Source organism: Pseudorca crassidens, chromosome 4, assembly GCF_039906515.1.
Source record: "Pseudorca crassidens isolate mPseCra1 chromosome 4, mPseCra1.hap1, whole genome shotgun sequence".
Lineage (NCBI taxonomy): Eukaryota > Metazoa > Chordata > Mammalia > Artiodactyla > Delphinidae > Pseudorca > Pseudorca crassidens.
In genome coordinates, this window is record NC_090299.1 from 70,765,888 (window position 1) to 70,792,560 (window position 26,673).

At 41.8% G+C, this 26,673-nt stretch overlaps 2 protein-coding genes across 8 annotated transcripts in view; both read right to left on the bottom strand.

The window, feature by feature from the left end:
* TXK (TXK tyrosine kinase) overlaps positions 1–9,577 on the bottom strand; it is a 65,184-nt gene extending 55,607 nt beyond the window's left edge. The window contains exon 1 of the mRNA XM_067735894.1: positions 9,520–9,577. Within this exon, the coding sequence (XP_067591995.1) occupies positions 9,520–9,535 (16 nt within the window). The 5' untranslated portion in view covers positions 9,536–9,577. The remainder of the gene's footprint in view (positions 1–9,519) is intronic.
* Positions 9,578–12,549: 2,972 nt separating this feature from the next.
* TEC (tec protein tyrosine kinase) overlaps positions 12,550–26,673 on the bottom strand; it is a 141,714-nt gene continuing 127,590 nt past the window's right edge. For all 7 annotated transcript variants that reach the window (XM_067735900.1, XM_067735898.1, XM_067735899.1 and 4 more), the window contains 4 exons: positions 17,437–17,501; positions 14,669–14,787; positions 14,428–14,585; positions 12,550–13,239 (listed from right to left, as the gene is read on the bottom strand). In XM_067735900.1, the coding sequence (XP_067592001.1) occupies positions 13,156–13,239; positions 14,428–14,585; positions 14,669–14,787; positions 17,437–17,501 (426 nt within the window). In that variant the 3' untranslated portion in view covers positions 12,550–13,155. The remainder of the gene's footprint in view (positions 13,240–14,427; positions 14,586–14,668; positions 14,788–17,436; positions 17,502–26,673) is intronic.

Sequence of the window (26,673 nt, forward strand, 5' to 3'; positions counted from 1 at the left end):
CTTGAGATGACGAAAAAGTTCTGGAGATGAGTAATGGTGATGAGTGTACAATAATGTGCTTGGACTTCATGCTCCTGGACTCTACATTTACAAATGGTTAAAATGGTAAATTTTATGTTAATTACATTTCACCACAAAACTCACACACACACAGAATGTTACTGCTTTTCCCCACCCTTCTGTTACTACCAAGGTCTAAGTCTCCATTATCTGGATTATACCAATAGCCTCCTAACTTCTTTCTGCTTCTACACTTAATCCCATCCCCCCCACCCTTTATGGCCTATTTTTCAGCTGCCACAGTAATTAATTTAAAACCTAGGTCAGATCATGCTACTCCTTGTCTCACAAACCCACAATGGCTCTCCATTTCACTGTGCGTTACAGCCAATTTTCTCACAATTGTCCTTAAACCGTCCACGACCTGGCCTCCTGGTACCTCTCACCTTCTCTCCAATGTGCTTGTGCTCATTTCACCCCGTCCACACTGCCCGCGCAGTGCTTCTGGACCAGGACTGCTCTCACCCAAGGCTCTTCGCTTTTGTTCTGCCTGGACCATTCTTCCCCCAGCTGTCAGCCCTCCCTACTCTCTCCACTCCTTCACTCCTTTAATTAAATTAATAAAATAAAATAGACTCTCAATTACATATGGCAACAAGATTATATCTTTCCTTATTTCCGAGGCCTTCCGTAATCTGGCCAGCCCCACCCTGACGCTTAGTGTTCACCAATTCCTATTACACCAGCTTCTATTCTTCTGTTCACTGTTCTCACAGACACCTTGCACATTTCTGTCCCCAGCTTAAAAAAGGCTTCCATTGCAATCCACTCCCACCTAATCTTCCTTCGGCTCCCAAAGCACTGTTATCTGTCTTGCTCTGTGGCTCATAATTAGGTACCATCTTCAATGGTTATTTACTTTTCCTTGTGTAGCCTTCATCTCTCACAGGGCTTCTCAATCTCACCACTACTGACACCTTAGAGTGATGAGTGCTTTGCTGCGGGAGCTGTCCTGTGTATTACAGTATGTTGAGCAACATCCCTGGCCCCTGTGCACTAGATGTCAGTACCAACAGCACCTCACTCCTCTGATACCCACCTCCCACACCCAGGTGTGAAGACCAAAATGTTTCCAGGAATTGTCAGATGTCCCCTGTGGGCAAAAATCACCCCTTGTTAAGAACCACTGAGCTAGATTGTGAACTCTTCAATTTCACGGTCTGAGTCTCATGGTTTTTTGTCTTGTCCATAGCATCCAGCATGAGAGCCTGGTACAGAGCAAGAACTCAATAGATAGCTGTTAAATAACGCCTCCCCAATATCTACACCATCACATTACACTTAGGCTCTATTTGTCAGTAACTCATTCTGCCACATGCAATCTCACAGCTCGACGCTGGCCGGCCGCAGAGTAAGCTAGGTTGACCACGTCCTTTTGACTAAGTAGAACAGTAAAGTTGAAGAAGACAGCTTCCGGAGCTTGTAGTAGGTCATAAGTCTAACCTTTTGTTCCAGGTATAGTAAAAAAGAAGAAGGGGGCTTCCCTGGTGGCGCAGTGGCTGAGAGTCTGCGTGCCGATGCAGGGGATGCGGGTTCGTGCCCCGGTCCGGAAAGATCCCACATGCCACGGAGCGGCTGGGCCCATGAGCCATGGCCGCTGAGCCTGCGCGTCCAGAGCCTGTGCTCCGCAACAGGAGAGGCCACAACAGTGAGAGGCCCGTGTATCGCAAAAAAAAAAAAAAAAAAAAGAAGGAAGAGAGGGAGGAGGAGGAGGAGGTGGGAAGGAGAAAAAGCAGTGGCAGCTTATCCAAAATAAAGCATCAATCCACGAGATGCTAAATGAAATGGTTAAAACCCGGTGTTCAAATGTTCTTTTTTCTGTATAAGGACAGCATGTGGGGTTGAGCAGTCACTAGGGTCAGGGTAACCTGAAGTCAAATCACGACTCCATTTTCTTGTAGCGACAATATGATTTGGGGCAATTACTCAGGAGCCTCATCTGGAAAATGATAGAAATAAAACCTACCTTCTAGGAAAGGCAGTTCCCCACTGCTACCAACAAAGCATTTACCATATGGCGGGACTACAGGAAGATCTTACTATCCTATACTAACTCACTCCCTACACACTGAAATAGGTCCTGTAATTATCCCCATTTCACAGATGAAGAAATTGAGTAACAGACAGGTTCAGTCATTTGTCCAAAGTTACATACCTAAAAAAGCAGCTGAGATTGAATTTAAGTCCACAGAGCTTGGCTGAGTCCACGAGCATAATAATGAGACAGTCCTTGTGGATGAGAAGATTGCGTAAGACAGCAGAGATGAAATGTCTAGGACAGAGCAGTTGCTCATTTAATGTCCAACCTTTTCCCTCACTCAGTTCCCTAGAATTCATTCAGCAAGTATGTATTGTGTATTCAAAGAGCAGATTTGAGGTAAACAGATGGAAGCACACTATGGTCCTCCCTCTGAAGACAAAATGGGAAGAAGGTCAAGTAAACCAAAGCTGACCTTCAACCCCACAACTCCTGTGTTCTGAGCCCATTCTCTACCCCTGTTCACCCCGCTCAGGACTCTAAGGGGTCCTCTCTCCACTATCAACACAGCTCTCCGGAGGTGCTCTGAAGCTTAGTCTTGGCAAAGTGAAAATGATATGATAGTAAACTGATATAACAGTAAACATGTACGGCAGTGCTTCTTTTAAAGGCGTTTTCATATCTGTAAGCATGACAACTGTATTTGTCAGCGTGATCAGAGAGAGAGCAAGATAAACTGACTTAAGGAATTGGCTCACACAATTGTGAGGGCTGGTGAGTCCAAACTCTGATGGGGTGGGCTGGCGACTCAGGGAAGAGCTGCAGTTTGAGTCCAAAGGCAGTCTGCTGGCCGAATGTTTTCTTGCTTAGTGGAGGTCAGTCTTTGGTTTATTAAGGCCTTCAACTGATTAGATGAGGCCCACCCACATTATGTCTTGGTAATCTGCTTTCCTAAAGATCCACTGATTTAAGTGTTAATCTCACACAAAAAATATCTTCACTGAAACATCCACAGGAACATTTAACCCACTACCTAGGCATCATGGCCCAGCCAAGTTGACCCATAAAATTAACCATTATTATACCTTAAATTAAACATATAGAACTTTCAAAGAGAAACTGCTGGTATTTGTCAGCAGGAATGATATCTGGAGACTAGGAAAAGGCTCCCCCCCGCCTTCGCTGAATTTACCATCCATGACTACACACCAACAGAGTGGACTGTAAATCCAACAGCAATCTCTCGGTTATCTTTACTCTCTTCTGCAGCCTGGAATGTAGGAGGAAGTTTTTTCAGAAGTATTTATTTGTCCTCACTCAGTAGCAAAGACAGCTGCCTTCAAATAAGGGTACTAGTCTGCCACAGCTTCAATTAGGACACGGTTTTGTTCTATCTCCCCTGAAGACCAAGAATAGCTGTGAGCAGCGAGGACAACCTCTGCCTTGTTTATGGTTCAGTTCTGCCCAGCACAGTTGCTAGCAACTAGTCGCTGCCCAATAAATAATTGATGAGTGAGTAAAAAACAAGTTGGGAAAGCCAAACGGCTTCCTGGTGTTCCTTGCTTGGCTTGACTCTTCAAGACACTAGGCCTCTTTATTTACAGACTGAAGTAATGATTCATGCCAAAGCAGATAGCAATGATTATTAGACTTGTGGTCATTTTCTATTTACAGCATCACAGGTCTTCCAGGTGAGTGGGTAAATAGAGAGTCACTGCCACACGCCTGCTGTGGTTACAGAAGCCATTCTTTGAATTGCTTTTCTCAGTAACCTGCAGAGAGAAAGCCCTTTTTCGCCTTTATAAAATCCCCAATGAAGGCAGAAACTCATGCATATCTGGTCTTTGCCAGAGACAATCTAAAATGCCCCAGAGACGGGCAATGACTATTTGCCTGCTAGAAGGTTATATGCGGTGTTGAGGATTAACGCAGGAAGAAGCCAGAGCTTCCCCTCCCAGGCTTACATCTGCGCTATTCTTTTCATCTGCTTCTTATTCCCCAGCAAATACCTTTAATTATCTATCTTGTACCAGCAAATCAGGAAAAGGGCATCACATCCCGGCGTAATCTCCGTGACCTTTAGGAACTGGCACGTCCCTCATGGGTAAGGGAGTCGAACCTCTTATTTTATTTAGTGTTCGCTTACTCTCCTGGGAAGGCTTGCTTCCCCCTTCTCCCACCCGTGCAGGTCTCCTAACAGCCTTCTGCTTGTGTGCGTGGCTGCAGCAGGGCTCGGCTTGGGGACGGGTTTCCACCAGGGGGCGCTGGAAGGGAGCGAGTGGGAGAAGCACCACTTCGAACAGCTCCCCGCCGCTCACAGTCCAGCAGATGAACGGTAGCTGAAGGGCTGCTGGGTCACCGCCGTCTGGGAAGCGAAGCTGGTGGCGTTCCCTCCGTTTCGAATGTTTTCAGATTTATATCTATGTAACCTCACGTATTTACGAGGGCAGAGTTTCGTTATGAATCAGTGCTTCAGGCGAAATTCAGTCCTCCTGAATTTGCTTAGAATAACTGGCAGAAGGCTGGCGATTTTTATTTGAAAACATGAATAACTGGCTCGTTTCAAGAAGTGCCTTGAGCCAAAGACTAGGCTAGTGGCCCAACGCACACAATCCAGGTTGCGGTTTTAGGATGAGGAATTCCAGGGCAGCTGCGCTCACAGCTGAAGGGCTCGGGGAACTGGGAAGTGTGGAAAACCTGTGGCTTTGGATAAATGGCTCTGGGCAATTGGAACTGATCCTCTAAGTTCACTACAGGAAGCGCCTTATTTTTTTTCCAGAAATTTACAGAAAGGTCAAACCTCCTCATGACTGTAATAAATTCCCACCACTAGATCTATTTAAGGGACTTCTGAAGACCAGATACATGTTAATGGACTTAACCCTTATCATCTGGGAGGTGTGACACATAGCTAGCTTTTTTTTTAACCTGAATTTCTGCCTCTAAGCAGGCACCAGAAAAGACTTTCTGAAAAGACACCAAACCAAGAATCCACGCCAATGAGGGAAAGAAAGAAAAGAAAATAGAAACAGAGGGAGAGGGGGAGAGAGGGAAGGACGGGGAGGGCAAGACAGAGAGAGAGAGAGAGAAATACACTGAGTTTTTCACGGAAACATTTATTCAATTTAAGAAGTTATCCTTGATACAAACTTATGGTTACCAAAGGGGAAAGGTGGGAGGGGGATAAATTAGGAGCTTGGGATTAACATATACACACTACTATATATAAAACAGATCATCAAGAAGGACCTACTGTATAGCACAGGGAACTCTACTCAATATTCTGTAATAACCTACAGGGGAAAAGAATCTGAAGAAGAGTTGATATATGTATATGTATAACTGAATCACTTTGCTGTACACCTGAAACTAACACAACATTATAAATCAACTATACTCCAATATAAAATAAAATTTAAATTAAAAAAATTTTTAAAGATATCCTTGATTCTGAATTTATGCTCTTTATATATTTGAAGCATTAAATTATCCCTGCTTTGTGTGTGTGCCTCCTTTGATATTAAAAGGGCACTCCTTTCAACAGAATTACTGAAAGAACACTGTTTCCTTTTGATATTAAAATGTTCGTTCTTCTAAGAGATGATAGTCACCAGAGATGTTAGTGTTTTTGAATGTATTGACAAAATAAGTTAGCAACCCATTATTAGATCACAAACTGGTTTCTGGACATTATCCTGTCTGTGAAACCTTCAAGTAAGGGGAACAACTCCATTAGGGATTTGTTGGTTCCTAACAGAAAACAGGCAGCTAGCTCATGGGACAGTAACTGATAATCTGGGTGGAGGAGAAGAACGGTGCTGGCCTGGCTGAGCCTGAGGGGTGCTGTGTGTGGGGAAGGGGTGCAGAGACTCTGGAAGCCTGGGGAGCTGCATGGGGCGCTGGGCACTAGGGGAGACAGGGTCCCAGGGGCAAAGATGCTGAAGGGAAAGGCAGAGTTTCCCTGAAGACTGATCGCTCCTCTGTTCACAGCTTCAGCCAGCAAAGCCCCAGGCACCAAACATTCCAGCACCAGAAGCCCTTGTTTGTTCCACACAGGAATTTTATTCTTTCCCAGTCCTGAGCTGGCGTGAGGCGGACTTTGCAGGCATCTTGCCCACATCTCCTCCATCCCTTGGTCTCAGAGCAGTGTTTCCTAGGAGACTGTGGCCCGTGAGCTCCAAGTTCATGAGCAGCTCACAGACATCACAACCAAGACACCTGGCCAGCTTGGGATGTAGGTGCTTGGCCACCAGACCCGCTGGCAGCCAGCACTGGGCAGCACCCCGCCCCCCGAGGGCAGGAAGGGGACAGATGCCAGCCAGTGGGCTTCACTACACAGAAAGGGCACCTGCCGGTCATACACAAGAAGGCGTGGAAACCTCACAGACGCAGTTCCAGATGGTGACTGCTGTTAGCATTATTGCTACAGGTTTCAGGCAGTTGCAGGAGGATAGAAGTGAAGTGGTTTAGAAACAAAAGGAAAGACACATATACTAGTGTCCATATTAACACTGAACCTATTTTTGAGAAAGGGGACCAACTCCAGCCTGAGGCAAAGTGGCAGTAAAAGTGGCCAAGTCTTTTTTTGGTCCATGGCTCTCCTAGCTTTTGCCACTGAATTAGGTATCTATTGTTGGAAACAAATTAGCTCCAAACCTAGAGGCAGAAACTGTTTACTATCTCACAGTTTCTGTGGGTCTGGGGTCCAGGCACTGCTTAACTGGGCGCCTCTGAATCAAATTGAGAAGTTCATGAACCTCATGAAATTGTAGTAAAGGGGAGTTGGGATTTGCTGGAGAATCTACTTTCCAGTTCAGTCACATGGCTGTCGCTGGCCTTGGTGGCACGGCTCCTGGTGATGGGGATTCTCCACAGGCTGCCTGAGAATGCTCACAGCATGGCAGCAGGTCACCCAAGAGACAGGGAGCCCAAGAGCACTAAGAAGCCACAGTCTGCCGTAACCTAACCTCCCAGTAACACTCCATCCACCCCTGTTACCATACTCCATCTTTCCCCAAGGAGAAGGATCGTGTGAACAGCTGGAGGGGGGACATCACTGGGGCCACCTTAGAGATGCCTGTGCAGCCACCCTCGTTATCTCTGTATTAATTGTAAAAGAAATAACAGAAGATACTAACTTAAATGGGTTGGCGTGGGACTCAAACACAACGAGGAATAAGGGAGGGCTTTGAAAGCGGAGACCCAAGAAAAGCAGAGTGACCAAGGGGTCCTTACCTCACCCTCCAGATCAAATTATGCGTCCAGAAAACTGCATTTTAACAGTATCCTAAAGCACACTTCAGGCACACCAACACTTAAGAACCACCCAATTATTATTTTTCCTTCTACTTTATAAATTGGGAAGAAAAGACAGAGAAATTAGGTGATGATGAGATGGAGGGAAGGGAGGTGGTTAGCTTTTCGAACCCCCAGCACATCTCCCTGGTCCCCGTCCCCTGAACGATTCTCCTGGGCTGGGTCTGTCCTCAGAGCAGGGGTTAGTTGGGAGAAACGACCACTTGTGTTTCACAAACTAACCCTCATAGGAGCAGTGCCCAGGTACCACTCCCAGGCTCTGCCCACCAGTCACTAAGATCAATATCGCACCTTCCACGAGGATCTCCTCCTGCCCTACAGCAGCCTATGAGGCCAGACTTCTATGACAGCCCTTAAAACAACCAATGTATTTCCCAAATGACTCTGGCCCAAAATCACCTATAAACATTTTTTTGATTAGTAGTAACACACCCTGGGGCACCTCTTAAGCTTTCTCTGGTCAACAGTAAACACTCATTGTTTTACCCAGAAGAAAATGGAGCCACGGCTTCCCTGGTGGCGCAGTGGTTAAGAATCTGCCTGCCAATGCAAGGGACATGGGTTCGAGCCCTGGTCCGGGAAGATCCCACATGCCGTGGAGCAACTAAGCCTGTGCACCACAACTACTGAGCCTGTGCTCTACAGCCTGTGAGCCACAACTACTGAAGCCTGCACACCTAAAGCCCGTGCTCTGCAACAAGAGAAGCCAACGCAATGAGAAGCCCATGCACCACAATGAAGAGTAGCGCCCGCTCACTGCAACTAGAGACAGCCCGTGTGCAACAACAAAGACCCAAACGCAGCCAAAAATAAAAAATAAATTAAATTAATTAATTAATTTAAAAAGAAAGAAAGAAAATGGAGCCACATCTAAGTGCAATCTGTGGAAGAAATAAACGGGTGAGTCTTACCGTTGAATCAAATGATCAGAAGCTGGAAAGGACAGTGATAGTTCATCAAACCCATGCCCTCCCAGGCCAGATAGAATGATCCTCAAAATATCCCCACTAATAGGTGGTCTCTTATTCAGTCCTTTGGGCAATCTAATCCTTGTCTCAACCCTCACTGTTTATTTTATATATAACTGAATCCTGCCTGTTATCATTTACAGCCTTCTCTCGAGTTCTGACCTCAGGAGAAACGAAGAACAGATGCCCACATGGCTTTTAATGAAAAGGTTCTTACTAAGTCACTGCTCACCTTTGTCCTGCCATTGGGGGAAGTGGGGACATGGGTTACTGCTTCTTAGCTCTTTCTGCTTCGCTCTGCTTGGCCTGTGTTTCTGATCATGGGCACCCCGTCTTGATCTATGCGTGGACCCAGACTGTAAGTTATAATTCAGGTAGATACAAGTGGAGTAGCCTGGTTTATTTTTTACGAATCCTACCCACAAGTGTTGGGTCCTAATGAGGTGATTTGGTTTAAACACATGACATTTAAAAATGGCAAAAAATGTTTCCTAATGCCACTTAAAACTCAGAAGTGCAAAAACTGTTGTCAGCAGCCTTGACTGCTTTATTCTGAGGTGACTGAGCTTCGTTGAAGCTTGTTTCCATAGTCATCCAGGATTAAAATCAGTCTTTTTCTTCCAGATTTTTAATTATTTGCATGATGAGGCTCTCTGAGTCTTCGAGGTAAATCAACGAGCATTTCCAAAACTTGTACATGGGACTGAACAGTCTTCCAAAGCAACTCCGAAATTAAGTTCATGAAGAACCTGTCATTTTAATCGACTGTTTCTCTCTAGTATCTTGTTGGGAGGCAGGCAAAAAGAGAGTGCCCATTGTACAGACAGGGACCTAACCTAAAGAACTTACCAAAGGTGACCCACTAATGTTGCAGCAAATCCTGAAGTGGAACTTGGTCTCCTAGACTTTCGCTCTCAGTTCTTTACACTAAATATTCTAAATACAAACACTGTTCAAACGGATTGCATTTCTACACACACAGGTAGACTTAAGGACACTATTTTGGTTTTTTTTGTGTGCTTAATGCTAAACATTTTCTAAAATTACATCACCACCATGGGTATTTAAATAACAAACAAAACCCTGCCACAACATCTGGGGAAATTATCTTCCACACTTCACAATTTCTGCCGTTCAAGACTAACCACCATGCCCAGAACAAGCCCTGAAGATAAAGGACAAAGCCATCTTACTTACAGGTGGAAAGAATCATGGCTGCACTTGTGCGGGGAGCAAACAAAACAGCCTTCAGATCTTCAGTGATGCTCCTGTCACAAAAACACATCTTTTAACTGAAATCATAGCTCACCCAAGACGTTTCTCACAGGCAAAGTTAACCCCACCTATTTTCCTGTTCTAAAAACCTCAGAGAAGTGTGTGAATGACAACCCGATGGCCTATATAAGAGAAAGCTTGATAATCTACATCCAGATCTCTGAGGGTAGCTGCTATCAGTTCTTCATTCCCGAGTGTGTGGGTGAGTCCAGCAAACACCATTTTCAAGAAATCACAAGATTTGGGTAAAAGGGACCTTAAAAAGGGCATGAATTCAAATTGCTCTCTCTGGACAGAGAAAGAATTGGAGGCACAGATAGGATAAGGGACACCGTTAGGGGTAGAAACAGAATTAGATTGTAAGTTGTGAAGTACCACGTCTAGAATATTCTGTCCTCCTACTCAGTACTAACACTTTAGGCACCGTACGAGGAGAGTTTATTTTGCGGGGCAGGAGGGAAAACACTAACCCATCCCCAGGTGACTGGGGCATGGCCGAGAACTACAAACACAACAACATCAACAATAAAAACGCACTTAGGAGTTGCACTTCATCCCACGGAAAAATAACCAAAAAGTAACTAAAACCAAAGGGAACCACTGCACTGAAGACACAGCAGATTCACGTTGCCCTTCCTACCCCCTGCTTTCTAGATTAAGATCTCTTTACACATTCTGGGTGGATTCTTCTATTTTTACTTCTCCTTTAGCCGTAGCTATGGTTTTATATAAAAACTTTTTTTTTAAGTTCTAGTGAAATATTTAAAGATTTTTGAAGAAAATATTCCCAAATGTCGCCAAATCTTGTTTTCCCATCAAAAGTATACATAACTATTAGGTTAAGGGCTATACTTTCTCCTCTCTCTTCAAAGCGACCTAGCGCTCTAAACACAGTTCCTCAAGGTCAAAAGGGAAGTATGGGATGGGGCTGGGAGGGACGAGAGGACTCAAGGTGAGAGACGAAGGAAGGAGGAAGGAGGAAGGTATGACAATGACAGTAGGGCACGGCGCGCATACAGCCAACCTCTTGAATGAGCTACAATTCAGTTAACAGGTGTGTATATTTTTGTGATGGGGGTACAGGTAAATAGGAAGATGAGAAGGAAGGTGGCAAACAGACTGTGACAAGACTTAGGATGAGTATTTTATTTTTTTCCATTATAAGGGGGACAGGGAAGGATAGAAGACAGCCTTCAGGGGATGAACTGACCAGAATGGAAAGATGATTCTCCATGGTCATATGAAGGTGCTACTCAGAGTAGCCAGCCACAGCCTGTGTTCCTTAAAAGGTCTTGATTTTCCATAAACGCAGCCATGTATAATAATTTTTTTAACCATTAAAGCACTTAGTGAGTTAAATGGTTCTAGTACCACTGCTATAATATTCAAGCCAGTGCAATCAACAGAAGAGGGTAGATGGGTCATTCACCTCGACTGCCTGCTCTTGCCTCTAGATCCTTAGTGGAAACATAGGGAAATGAGAAGTCACACGCAGAGGACATGCTATCCGGGTCCCAACAACCTGGCATGTGACAAAAGAAGCCACTCCCTTGTTAATGAGACTTGAAGATGGTAGAGGAAGTGGGCCTTGAGTATGTAGCTTAAAGAAAATCAAATGTAGAGGCCTCAGCTCATTCTTGGAAGCAAGAGCCATAATAAATCCTCTGGGATCCTGAGTCCGGCTGTACGCAGGTTCCTTTGGGCCCCACGTGAATGGATAAGACTTCTTAGTGCTTCAAACACAAACCACAGAGATGCCTTTTTCATGTCCCAAGGTCTACAGGGAGTCCTCGAGGAAACAGGCAGCCAGAGAATAGTATTAGTGTTATTCTGAGGCCATGGGCACAACTTCTGGCCCATTACTTGCTTGGGAAGCCAGGGGGGTAAACTCCTGAACCCAGCATGGCCCACCTGTGAGCTGTTTCCTTGGCAACACTGTCGTTTAACCTCGTCAGCTGTTCCTGGAGAATGTTCTGTGGGATGCTGTTGACTGAGACAACTCGTCGCTGGGCATTAAGTAGCTTCTTCACATAAGAACTACTTATGTGAACGCTACGTAAAGAGTGTTCACACAATGCTCCACAGCATGGGGGGGAGACCACAGCCCCCCAGAGCAGACGAACTCCTGAAGAAAGGCCCTGTGTCTTGCTGGGCTTTCGATGCCCACAAAACCAACAATACAGTGTGGGGCAATACATGGCCTTGCTTTCATCATGATGGAGACTGTCGTTCTTTACCCTGGGCTCATGAGTAAATGAGGCTCTAACTCAGATGGTGTCCTGGTCAGAAATTATAAGGGTCAGAAACCCACTCAAATAAACTCAATTGCAGGGTCTACTATGAAGCTATAACCGACAATGTCTCTGATGCAGGAACCCAAGTCCAGCCTGGCCTCCTGAAAGCCATCTGGGAGACAGCTCAGACGCCACGCTCTCCATTTTTCCTGGCTGCTTCCTGAATTCTGCCAGAACTCGGCCTGCTCCTGGGTCTTGCGTGCAGTTGGCACACAGCCTTTGTGGTGAACATCATCTGTTCCTTCTGCTCCAGAGCTCACTTTCACATTTATGTCCAGGGACAGATTCTTAAGACACAGAAACTGATGGATTGCCCCTAGGCTCAATTTTCCATCCAACTCCAATTAGCTGTGGATACCGTGGGCAGGTCCACTTAGCCCAAACACAGCCCCTGCTGGGGGCTTAAGCTGGATAGGCACCTCAAACATGGCTACCCAAGTGAGGAGGGGGCATTAGCGATAGAAGGGTCCAGACATTTTTCTCTTCAGTAGGGAATATTAGATCATCAGGGGAAAAGGAATTGACAGCTGTAAGGGAAAATCCCTAGTCCTAAGAGGGTTGGCTCATATATTACAGAATTAAACATTTCAATTAAAAGACAACTCATAAAATCAACTATACTCCAGTAAAAAACAAATTACAAAAGAGACGACTCATGTTTCTTATAAATATATAACTTTATATATTGTATATATTTACAATATGTACAGCATACAAATATGTTTTAATGTAATACTAATGGCAGTCTTGAAAACAGATGTTTCAAAACAAACGATGGGTACTTAGCCAAGGTGGGTTCCTGATCCATCCGGAACCCATATTCTAGACAATGCCCCAGCCCAGATTTCTGCAGAAGTCACAGGAAAGAGAGGGGTGGCTGGAATGTGGCTCGGATACCCTTCCCCCTCCCAATTACCCTGGCCTTCCACCGGCACCGGCTAACACGACCCCACATGCACCCCTAAAATGGGCAGACCCTGGGGCCTGGGCACAGTGCCTGGCCCATAGTGGGCACTCCAGTACTTGTGGAATGAATAAAAGTGGGTGCTTTTAACCATCGTGTCTAAGGCAGCATTTCCATAATCCAGAAGGTTCGGTCACAGAGCTACAGCTGGTGGAGAAGCAAATGTTTTAGGTGTTTCCCCTTTATAAGTAAAACAATCTACACGTCCAAGTGCTAAATAAATTAAAAGTTTGCCACAAAGTGCCATTTCTTCCTCGTGCTTTGGAATCTGGAAGCCATCGCGTCATCCGGTCACAGCACTCATCTTCCAAAAGTTTCTGTACATTCGACTAGTTCATCTATCGTGCGCAGCAAATCTTCAAAGGAAGGCCTTCCCTCTGGTTTCTACAATTCAAAATCAAGTAGAAGCTGTGGGTTCCAGAATCCATCCCCAGAATGATTTTTCACCGCTCCAACTCAGATAGCAATGCATACCAGAGTAAGGGACTCCTTGCTTCGGGGCCGGAACACACATGCATCTCCAGACAGGTCTCATCGATCCTGCACGTGCTGCTGCTACACTAACCTTTCTGCCACATGGCTTTGGCATCCCATTCAAGAACCTAACAGAGATCCTAACTGCCTGCAAAATCAAGTCCTGCTAACTCACAGGGCCCTCTATAACCTGCCCCTCCCACAGGCCCTTGCTACCCAGTTTTATTTCCCACAAAAACCCTCCCATGGGCCCTATGCTCAATGAGAACAATCTCTACCCTTGTATACACACACCAAGTTCACTACCACCACCCTACCTTTGCTCACATTGTCCGCACTCCCCTTAGCGCCACTTCTTGGCCAGAAGGCCTCTGTCCATCCCAATCAGTGCTCTTGGGAGGCATGAGAGCAAGGGACCAGGGCATGGGCTTTGGAGTCAGACAGGACTCTGCTTCTCTGTAGTTAAGTGGCCTTAGGCAAGCGACAACGTGATATCCTCATCCACAGAGTGGTCATAGTAAAAGTATGCACACTTTGAAGGGTTATTTCGAGAACTAAATTGAAAGCACTTAGCACAGTGCCTAGCACATCATACCTCTGAGCTAATGTTACTGTTATCTTTCAAAAGTCATTTTGGTGTCTAATCTCTTCTATGAGGTGACATTTTAACATGGGGCGAAGGAAAACTTCCGAAGACTGAGAGTAAATGACCTGAGGAAGCTGAGGCTTGGAGAAAAAAAACTTCTCTGGTGAAAGAGTAATATTTCGACAACACTAGAGATCCACTGAAAGAAGAGCTACTTCTCTGGGCTTATCCCCAGAGCCCCCAGCTCAGGCGACTGTGGCGGGAGCCCCACTTGGGAAGGGAGCGGCAGCCTGAATTTACTATCTTAATTATTAGTGTTTTCCACTTCTTCACATCTTCTTCCCATTATTCAGACTGAGTTGAGAAGACCGGCTTCCTACTTAGGAGTTTGAAATCATATAAAACATGCACTCATTCACTAGGCTATAAAGACCACACAGTTTGAATCTACCAAGCCCGGATCCCTGAATGCTTTAGAGATTGAAGAAAAAAGCACCCGAAAAATGTTATACCTCCTGCCAGCATCTCAGCATCACCTCGTATACATATCTGGACGCCAACTTCGGCTGATGGAGTCGGTGGCCGTGACTAACCATGGTTACCACTTCATAGTTGGTGTTTTTCTCAAAGGGCATTCTGCCTTCAGTGAATATTTCCCACATTAAGACACCTGGAAGAGGAGAAGGATTGCCAAACGATGCACCCAGTGCCTCCTCAGGGCAGAGTTGAGGGGAAGTGGAGCGTGACTCTTACCAAATGACCAGACATCTGATTTGCTGCTAAAGCGGCTGTAATTAAACACCTCAGGTGGACACCACTTCACGGGAAATTTAGCACCGGAAGAACTCGTGTACTGATCGTCCAGAACATACCTAGAGGAAGACACTGAGTTACGGTCTGTATTTTGTACATGTTCTTTAATTTTCTTTCCCCCTTAAAATCAAAAGCACAGTTGACTGAAGTCCAACAGGCATCCGGTTGAAGCTGGCTGTTTGCCTCTGCAGCCACGCCTCTGCAATTGCCCTCTTCCTCTAAGAGCTTGAGATGCGTGCACTGTAACATTCTAACTGCGCTTTCACTTTTCTGTTTTTCTTTTTTATAAGGCATTGGAGGCAGCATACAAGAAAAGAGTTTGCAAACTTTCTTTTTAAGAAGCAGTTCTGTTCTTTAAACAAAAAGTTTACCCGAAGGCCCCACATGTAAAACATCTAAAGCAGAGCTGCTCTAAAGGAAGTGGTGCAAAGCGCTTGGAGCACATGTGCTTTTGCCACCGTGATTCCACAGAGCACAACTTAAAACTATAGCAAATAAAAAGAGCAAACTGCAAAATGATGTACGCACATGGTGGTGTATATATGTATATACCATGACGTTCATCCTCTACACACACACACTCAGAACAACACTATGTAGTTTCTCTATGGGAGCATACTTAGGTCCTTCTGGAAGGACACACACAAACTGGTAACACTGGTTACCCCTGGGGAGGATCTTAATTGGGGTGCTAAATACGGGTTCTTCAGCCCTTTCTGTAATGTGTTCAGTATGTATTTACAAGAGGAAGGTGTTCATGTATTATAGGAACATACCAGGTTAATTTCTGCAAGCTCCATGGGAAAATATTCAAATGACTTTTGCACAAACTTCCTTCGCTGTACAAACAAAGATGGTGACAGTGCCACCATGGGCATTTGTCAGTCAGGGGAGTCTGAACTGAGTGTAGAATGAGTGTTTCAAAGGAGCTGATGCAAAAGCACAGGTTTCTTGAAAGCCAAACATATGAAAATCAAACCTGAAATTGGAGGCCTGCCTGTTAGATACAGAATATCTTCACAGAAAACAAACAAAGAGCACTGGGTCCTTACTGCCCTGACAGCCAGCAGTTCTGGTCCCATTTCGGACAGTAATGGCTTTCTAACCTCCCTCGGCCCGAGTTTCTCAGGACGGAGGCCTGGCCTGCCTTTATAACCGCCCTCATGCTGGCCATGGGCTGACCACCCTGACCCCCTTTCGATTCTTGAGCAGGCCAAGCTCATCCCAAATTTCAAGCTTTTGGACTCGGTGTTCTGCCACCTGGAATATTTTATCCTCAGACTTTCACCTAATTGACTACTTCCTGCCTTTTGGGTCTCTTTTCAGATATCCTGGTCTCAAAGAGGCCTTCCAGAGGCACCAGATTTGAAGTCGCTACCGTCACCCCTGCCCCGCGCCATCACTCAGTACCCGCCCGCCCCACCAACCCCAAGTTATCGCTATCACAGGGGTCGGCAAACTTTTTCTGTAAAAGGCCAGACAGTGAGTGTTTTAGATTTTGCAGGCCTTTGTAGAGTGAAAGCAGCCAGACAACACATCTGTGAATGAGTCTATGTCCTATTAACACTTCATTTATGGACACTGGCTTTTGACTTTCAGATAATTTTCACATGTCATAATATTTTTAAAGTTTTTTTTTTCCCCAACCATTAAACAATGTGAACACCGTGGTTGGCTCACGGGCCATACAAACGTAAGTGTTGGGTCAGATGTGGTCCAGAAGCCGAGGTTGGCGGACCCCTGCTCTGTCACCTCACTCTGTGCTCTCCCCTCTTAGTGGTTCTAAGGTCTTATGTTTCTCTCTCCTCCTGAATTTAAGCTGCACGTGGGCAGGGACTCACATGGATAATGTCATCCTCTTCTAGGGTTCAATCTCTACTGTTGTGCCTGGCACAGAGCAGGCACCTAATTTTGTATGGCTGGGTGTACAGATAAATGAATGGATGAAGGAAGGAGGGAAGGAAAGGACAAATGAAATACTCTTTAAAGGACTTTTCTAACACCCTATTAGGATTACAAAAATTAAGAGAATAAAAACATTACAGATTTGCGTATTCTAAAAACTTACCCCAAACACATTTCTATCAAAACAAAAGATTCTAGAAATTTAATCCACACCAGGGAGAAAAGAAAGTAGTGTATTTAACGGGCTATACTACCACCTAGTGGAGAGAATGATTAACAATAATTAACACAATGTATACTGTGTTATTTTAATATATTTATTTTATCTCAGGACACCTAATAGGGTTTCCTTTTTGCTTTATCAATGCAGATTATTTCCATGCTTATCAATTCTATAAGCTAATGTGAATATCAACTAAAGCCACATAATGAAGTATTAAGTAATCATAACTTCTCAACAGTTTACCTGAGAAAAAGCCAAAGCTAACAGTAAAAAGACAAATTCAGCAAAGAAATCTTTCAAAATATAGATAATCTATTTTCTAACCTTATACAAAAAACAATTAGAAGCAGAAAAATCAATCTGTACAAAAATGATGGGGACTTAAAAAAAAATGATGGGTACTTCTAATGTTTTGTTAAGGGAACAAAAGATGTTTCAAAGTAGCTCTTAAACAGGCATCAGAGGAAGAAGCTGACACAAACTGCAAAGGAAAAGTCAAGTACTTTCAAGGGAAAGGCCACAGTCTTACATTAATTTAATCCAAAATGTATAGAAAATGTTCACATATACTCAGCCTTACCTAGCCATTCCAAAATCAGAAACTTTCACAATCCCTGCCTCATTTACTAGACAATTTCTGGCAGCCTGGAAAACAACATTATAAAGGTATATTAGTTGCAAAGTTCCACAATAAAAGTAGAAAAATATAAGTTCTGTTTATATTAAATTTAGTGTAACCCAGTCAACATTTGCAGAGGTGGTGTCTCTTATAAATTTTTTTTTTACCCCTATGGAAACGTCTTCAACATTTATATGAAAGAATGGATAGAAAGACAGGTCAAAAGTCTCACGTGAAAAAAGGCATTATTACATAATCTTTGCCAACTGTCATATCTATATGAGGACTAAGAGGAGGGTCAATCAGCTTCTTGCCCACCCATTTCTATTCTTATTAAACTATCTGATTTTCTTATTGATAGTGACAACATCTCTTAAAGTCCTTAATTCAGGTTCTTACTAGGCAAGCTTTATAACACACAAGCATCAGAGTGATGGGTGAACAATCTTTTACCCAGTGGCTTTGCTCAATGATTGGTCTTCTCTAACCCAAAGAGTCAAAAGAACAGCCATATGTAACATAGTTTGCTTTGTCATTTATGACAAACACAATTCTAGATTACTTATACTTTCTTCCCCATTCTTTAAGGTTACAAGGTTCAAGAAAATAGTTTGGAAAAAGACATAGTATTTCTCAGAAGGAAGACATGATGACAATCTTTTCACATGCTATAACCCATAGACTAAGAATGTATTTTTCTTCCTTATGCTTCAGAATTTTATTCTCTGTACGACGCAAATTCCATTTACACGAGGTTATTTCCTGTTGAATGCGTTTTAAGAGTCTCTTTTAAAGTATGAGTTAATACCCGTTCCCTGGATTATCTCCGTCTTCCTATAAAGATACCTTATCATGCCTTTACTTGATAGTCACCAGGATTCTTCACCCAGGAGACAGAAGCATCAAAATCTTCCCTTAAGGGATGACAAAAACCTACCCTAATGATGTCAGTATCATAGGCACAGACATATCAAAATTGCCTTCACCACAGTGAGGTATGTGTAGAGAGGTGTAACCTGTCATACTCACGTAGACAACAGATTTCCATCAGTTTTAAAAGTCAAAAAAGAGGAAGATGCTAAATTCACAAGTTTCAATATGACAAAGAGATGTTCTTTATCATCACTGAGCATAATAATAACTAACGTTACACATATCACATCATCTTCTATTTTGCAAAGTCCTTTGCCCCAATCATAAAATGTGATCTTTAAAAGTTTTGTGAAAGAAAAGCCCAGGACTGGATGGCTTCACTGGTGAATTCTACCAAATATTTAAAAAAGAATTAACACCAATCCTAAGTTCTCAAACTCTTCCAAAAAATTTTAAAAGGTTCACTTCCAATCTCATTTTATAAGGTCAATGTTACCCTAACTCCAAAGCAAGATAAGGACACGACAAGAAAATAAAAATATAGGCCAATATGCCTGATGAACATAGATGAAAAAATCCTCAACAAAATATTAGCAAACAGAATTCAACAGCACATTAAAAGGATCATACGGGCGTCCCTGGTGGCACAGTGGTTGAGAGTCCACCTGCCGATGCAGGGGACACGGGTTCATGCCCCGGTCTGGGAAGATTCCACATGCCACGGAGCGGCTGGGCCCATGAGCCACGGCTGCTGAGCCTGCATGTCCGGAGCCTGTGCTCCGCAAGGGGAGAGGCCACAACAGTGAGAGGCCCACATACCACACAAAAAAAGGATCATACACCATGATCCAATGGTATTTATCCCTGGGATACAAGGATGGTTTGACATATGCAAATCAAAAACATGATACACCACACTAACAGAAGGAAGGATAAAAATCACATGATCATCTCAACAGATACAGAAAAAGCATTTGACAAAATTCAAAATCCTTTCATTTCATGATTAAAAACTCTCAACAAGTTAGGTATAGAAGGAATGTACCTCAACATAATACAAGTCATGTATTACAAGCCCACAGCTAACAACATACTCAATGGTGAAAAGCTAAAAGTTTTTCCTCCAAGGTCAGGAACAAGACAAGGATGCCCACTCTTGTCACTTCTATTGAACATAGTACTGAAAGTCCTAGCCAGAGCAACTAGGTGAGAAAAAGAAATAAAAGGCATCCAAATTGGAATAGAAAAGTAAGATTGTCTCTGTTTGCAGATGACATGATCTTATATATGTAAAACTCTAAAGACTCCACTAAAAAACTGTTAGAAGTAATAAAAGAACTCAGTAAAATTGAAGGATACAAAATAAACATAGAAAAATCAGTTTTGTTTCTATACACTAACAATGAACTGAGAGAAATTAAGAAAGCAAGTGAATTTCAATGGCATCAAAAACATTAACATATGTAGGCATAAATTTCACCAAGGAGGTGAAAGACCTGTACACTTAAAACTATAAGACACTGATGAAAAAAACTGAAGAAGACACAAATAAACAGCAAGATATCCTGTGTTCACAGAGTGGAAGAATTAATATTGCTAAAATGTCCATACTACCCAAAAGGATCTACACATTTAACGCAACCATAACAAAATTCCACTGCATTTTTCAGAGAAATATAAAACACAATCTAAATTTCATATGAAACTAAAAAGACCTTGAATAGCCAAAACAATCTTGAAAATGAATAAAGCTGGAGGCATCACACTTCCTGATTTTGAACTAGATTACAGAAATATAGTAATCAAAACTGTATGGTACTGGCACAGAAACAGAGACATAGACCAATGGAACAGAACAGAGAATCCAGAAATAAACCCATGTATATATGGTCAACTAATCTTTAACATGGGCACCAAGAACACACAAAGGGAAGGGATAATCTCTTCCATAAATGGTGCTGGCAAATTCAAATATCCATATGTAAAATAATGAAATTGGACCCTACTCTTACACCATACAAAAAATTAACTTGAAATAGATTAAAGACTTAAATGTAACACCTGAAACTATACAACTCCTAGAAGAAAACATAGGGGAAAAACTCTTTGACATGGTCTTGGCAATGATTTTTTTGGATCTGACACCAAAACACGGGCAAAAAAAGCAAAAATAAATAACTAGGGCTACAACAAAGTAAAAAGTTTTTTCACAGCAAAGGAAACAATCAACAAAATGAAAAGCCTAACTATAGAATGGGAAAAAAAATATTTGTAAACCATATATCTGATAAAGGGTTAATATCTAAAATATATAAGGAACTCATTCAACTCAACAGCAAAAAAGCAAATATTCGATTGAAAAATGAGCAGAGGACTGAATACACACTTGATCAAAAAAGACACACAAGGGAATTACCTGGCGGTCCAGTGGTTAGGACTCCACACTTCCACTGCAGGGAGCAGGGGTTCAATCCTGGTTGGGGAACTAAGATCCCGCAAGCCGTGTGGTAGGGCCAAAAAAAAAAAAAAAAAGACACACAAATGGCCAATAGGTACGTGAAAAGGGCTCAACACCACTAATCATCAGGGAAATGCAAATAAAAACCACAATGAGATATCACCTCTCACTTCTCAGAACAACTATCAACAAAAACACGAGATGACAACAGCTGGCAAAAAAGAAAAGGCAGAGAGCAGAAGAAAGAAGAACTACAATCCTGCAGGCTGTGGAACAAAAACCACATTCACAGAAAGATAGACAAGATGAAAAGGCAGAGGGCTATGTACAAGATGAAGGAACAAGATAAAACCCCAGAAAAACAACTAAATGAAGTGGAGATAGGCAACCTTCCAGAAAAATAATTCAAAATAATGATAGTGAAGATGATCCAGGACCTCGAAAAAAGAATGGAGGCAAAGATCGAGAAGATGCAAGAAATGTTTAACAAAGACCTAGAAGAATTAAAGAACAAACAAACAGAGATGAACAATACAATAAATGAATGAAAACTACACTAGAAGGGATCAACAGCAGAATAACTGAGGCAGAAGAACGGATAAGTGACCTGGAAGACAGAATGGTGGAATTCACTGCTACAGAAAAGAATAAAGAAAAAAGAATGAAAAGAAATGAAGACAGCCTAAGAGACCTCTGTGACAACATTAAATGCAACAAAATTTGCATTATAGGGGTCCCAGAAGGAGAAGAGAGAGAGAAAGCACCCGAGAAAATATCTGAAGAGATTATAGTCGAAAACTTCCATAACGTGGGAAAGGAAACAGCCACCCAAGTCCAGGAAGCACAGAGAGCCCCATACAGGATAAATCCAAGGAGAAACACGCTTAGACACACAGTAATCAAATTGACAAAATTAAAAACAAAGAAAAATTATTGAAAGCAGCAAGGGAAAAATGACAAATAATATACAAGGGAACTCCCATAACGTTAACAGCTAATTTCTCAGCAGAAACTCTACAAGCCAGATGGGAGTGGCATGATATAGTTAAAGTGATGAAAGGGAAGAACCTACAACCAAGATTACTCTACCCGGCAAGGATCTCATTCAGATTCGATGGAGAAATCAAAAGCATTACACACAAGCAAAAGCTGAGAGAATTCAGCCCCACCAAACCAGCTCTACAACAAATGCTAAAGGAACTTCTCTAAGTGGGAAACACAAGAGAAGAAAAGGACTTAAAAAAACAAACCCAAAACAATTAAGAAAATGATCATAGGAATATACATATCGATAATCACCTTAAACGTGAATGGATTAAATGCTACAACCAAAAGACACAGGCTTGCTGAATGGATACAAAAACAAGACCCATATATATGCTGTCTACAAGAGACCCACATCAGACCTAGGGACACATACAGACTGAAAGTGAGGGGATAGAAAAAGATATTCTGTGCAAATGGAAATCAAAAGAAAGCTGGAGTAGCAATCCTCATATCAGATATAATAGACTTTAAAAGAAAGAATGTTACAAGAGACAAGGAAGGACACTACATAATGATCAAGGGATCAATCCAAGAAGCTATAACAATTATATAAATATATATGCACCCAATGTAGAAGTAACTCAATACATAAGGTAACTGCTAACAGCTATAAAAGAGGAAATGGACAGTAACACAATAATAGTGGGGGACTTTAACACCTCACTTACACCAATGGACAGATCACCCAGGATGAAAATAACTAAGCAAACAGAAGCTTTAAATGACACGACAGAGCAGATAGATTTAATTGATATTTATAGGACATTCCATCCAAAAACAGCAGATTACACTTTCTTCTCAAGTGCACATGGAACACTCTCCAGGATAGGTCACATCTTGGGTCACAAATCAAGCCTCAGTAAATTTAAGAAAATTGAAATCATATCAAGCATCTTTTCTGACCACAATGCTATAAGACTAGAAATGAATTACAGGGAAAAAAATGTAAAAAGCACAAACACATGGAGGCTAAACAATACATTACTGAATAACCAAGAGATCACAGAAGAAATCAAAGAGGAAATCAAAAAATACCTAGAGACAAATGACAATGAAAACACGACGATCCAAAACCTATGGGATGCAGCAAAAGTGGTGCTAAGAGGGAAGTTTATAGCAATACAAGCCTACTTCAAGAAACAAGAAAAATCTCAAATAAACAATCTAACCTTACACCTAAAGGAACTAGAGAAAGAAGCACAAACAAAACCCAAAGTTAGCAGAAGGAAAGAAATCATAAAGATGAGAGCAGAAATAAATGAAATAGAAACAAAGAAAACAATAGCAAAGATCAATAAAACTAAAACCTGGTTCTTTGAGAAGATAAACGAAATTGATAAACCACTAGCCAGACTCATCAAGAAAAAGAGGGAGAGGACTCAAATCAATAAAATTAGAAATGAAAAAGGAGAAGTTACAACAGACACCACAGAAATACAAAGTATCCTAAGAGACTACTACAAGTAAAATGGACAACCTGGAAGAAATGGACAAATTCTTAGAAAGGTATAATCTTCCAAGACTGAACCAGGAAGAAATAGAAAATATGAACAGATCAATCACAAGTAATGAAACTGAAACTGTGATTAAAAATCTTCCAGCAAACAAAAGTCCAGGACCAGAAGCCTTCACAGGTGAATTCTATCAAACATTTAGAGAAGAGCTAAGACCCATCCTTCTCAAACTCTTCCAAAAAATTGCAGAGGAAGGAACACTCCCAAACTCATTCTATGAGGCCACCATCACCCAGATACCAAAACCAGACAAGGATGTCACAAAGAAAGAAAACTACAGACCGATATCACTGATGACTATAGATGCAAAAATCCTCAACAAAATACTGGCAAACAGAATCCAGCAACACATTAAAAGGATCATACACCATGATCAAGTGGGATTTATCCCAGGGATGCAAGGATTCTTCAATATACGCAAATCAATCCATGTGATACACCAAATTAACAAACTGAAGAATAAAAACCATATGATCATCTCAATAGATGCAGAAAAAGCTTTTGACAAAATTCAACACCCACTTATGATAAAAAAGTCTCCAGAAAGTGGGCATAGAGGGAACCTACCTCAACATAATAAAGGCCATATATGACAAACCCAGAGCAAACATCATTCTCAATGGCGAAAAACTGAAAGCATTTCCTCTAAGATCAGGAACAAGACAAGGATGTCCACTCTCACCTCTATTATTCAACATAGTTTTGGAAGTCCCAGCCACGGGAATCAGAGAAGAAAAAGAAATAAAAGGAATACAAATTGGAAAAGAAGAAGTAAAACTGTCACTGTTTGCAGATGACATGATACTATACACAGAGAATCCTAAAAATGCCACCAGAAAACTACTAGAGCTAATCAATGAATTTGGTAAAGTTGCACAGGATACAAAATTAATGCACAGAAATCTCTTGCATTCCTATACACTAATGATGAAAAATCTGAAAGTGAAATTAAGGAAACACTCCCATTTACCATTGCAACAAAAGACCTGTATGCAAAAAACTATAAGACACTGATGAAAGAAATTAAAGATGATACCCACAGATGGAGAGATATACCATGTTCTTGGATTGGAAGAATCAATATTGTGAAAATGACTATACTACCCAAAGCAATCTACAGATTCAATGCAATCTCTATCAAATTACCAATGGCATTTTTTATGGAACTAGAACAAAAAATCTTAAGATTTGTATGGAGACACAAAAGACCCCTAATAGCCAAAGCAGTCTTGAGGGGAAAACAACGGAGCTGGAGGAATCAGACTTCCTGACTTCAGACTATACTACAAAGCTACAGTAATCAAGACAATATGGTACTGGCAAAAAAACAGAAATATAGATCAATGGAACAGGATAGAAAGCCCAGAGATAAACCCACGCACCTGTGGTCAACTAGTCTGTGACAGAGGAGGCAAGGATATACAATGGAGAAAAGACAGTCTCTTCAATAAGTGGTGCTGGGAAAACTGGACAGCTACATGTAAAAGAATGAAGTTAGAACACTCCCTAACACCATACACAAAAATAAACTCAAAATGGATAGAGACCTAAATGTAAGACTGGACACTATAAAACTCTTCGAGGAAAACATAGGAAGAACACTCTTTGACATAAATCCCAGCAAGATCTTTTTTGATCCACCTCCTAGAGTAATGGAAATCAAGCCAAAAATAAACAAATGGGACCTAATGAAACTTAAAAGGTTTTGCACAGCAAAGCAAACCATAAACAAGACGAAAGACAATCCTCAGAATGGGAGAAAATATTTTCAAACAAATCAACAGACAAAGGATTAATCTCCAAAATATATAAACAGCTCATGCAGCTCAATACTAGAGAAACAAACAACCCAATCCAAAAATGGGCAGAAGACCTAAATAGACATTTCTCCAAAGAAGACATACAGATGGCCAAGAAGCACATGAAAAGCTGCTCAACATCACTAATTATTAGAGAAATGCAAATCAAAACTACAATGAGGTATCACCTCACACTAGTCAGAATGGGCATCATCAGAAAATCTACAAACAACAAATGCTAGAGAGGGTGTGGAGAAAAGGGAACCCTCTTGCACTGTTGGTGGGAATGTAAATTGATACAGCCACTATGGAGAACAGTATGGAGGTCCCTTAAAAAACTAAAAATAGAATTACCACATGACCCAGCAATGCCACTACTGGGCATATACCCAGAGAAAACCATAATTGAAAAAGACACATGCACCCCAATATTCATTGCAGCACTATTTACAATAGCCAGGTCATGGAAGCACCCTAAATGCCCATTGACAGACGAATGGATAAAGAAGTTTAGTACATATATGCAATGGAATATTACTCATCCATAAAAAGGAACGAAATTTAGTCATTTGTTGAGACGTGGATGGATCTAGAGACTGTCATACAGAGTGAAGTAAGTCAGAAAGAGAAAAACAAATATCATATATTAATGCATGTATGTGGAACCTAGAAAAATGGTACAGATGAACCAGTTTGCAGGGCAGAAGTTGAGACACAGATGTAGAGAACAAACGTATGGACACCAATGGGAGAAAGCCACGGGGTGGTGGTATGCTGAATTGGGCGATTGGGATTGACATGTATACACTGATGTGTATAAAATTGATGACTAATAAGAACCTGCTGAATAAAAAAATAAAATTCAGAAATTAAAAAAAATAAACAACTAATACTAAACTTTCTTTGGGTTATTTGTATGGAATATATTAATATAAATGTTTCCGACATTACATGAAATTCCTAAAAATCTTACATGTTCTGGTATAATGTTATAAGTCATAATTCTAGTTATTACTTTAAAATGTGTATCTCAGAAATAACCAAAAAAGAAAAGGTGGAGAAAGAGGAACCCTTGTATACTGTTGGTGGGAATGCAAATTGGTATAGCCACTATGGAAAGCAGTATGGAGGTTCCTCAAGAAATTAAAAACAGAACTACCATATATATGATCCAGCAGTCCCAATTCCTAGTATGTAGCTGAAGGAAACAAAATCAGTACCTTAAAGAAATATCTGCACTCCCATATTCATAGCAGCATTATTCACAATAGCCAAGATATGGAAACAACCCAAGTGTCCATCAATGGGTGAATGAATAAAGACAATGTGGTGTGTATATATATACACAGACAGAATGGAACATTATTCAACCATAAAAAGAAGAAGGAAATCTCATCAGTTGCAACAACATGGATGAACCTGGAGGACACTATGTTAAGTGAAACAGACCAGACAGAGAAAGACAAATACTATATGCTATCACTTATATATGGAATCTAAGGGGAAA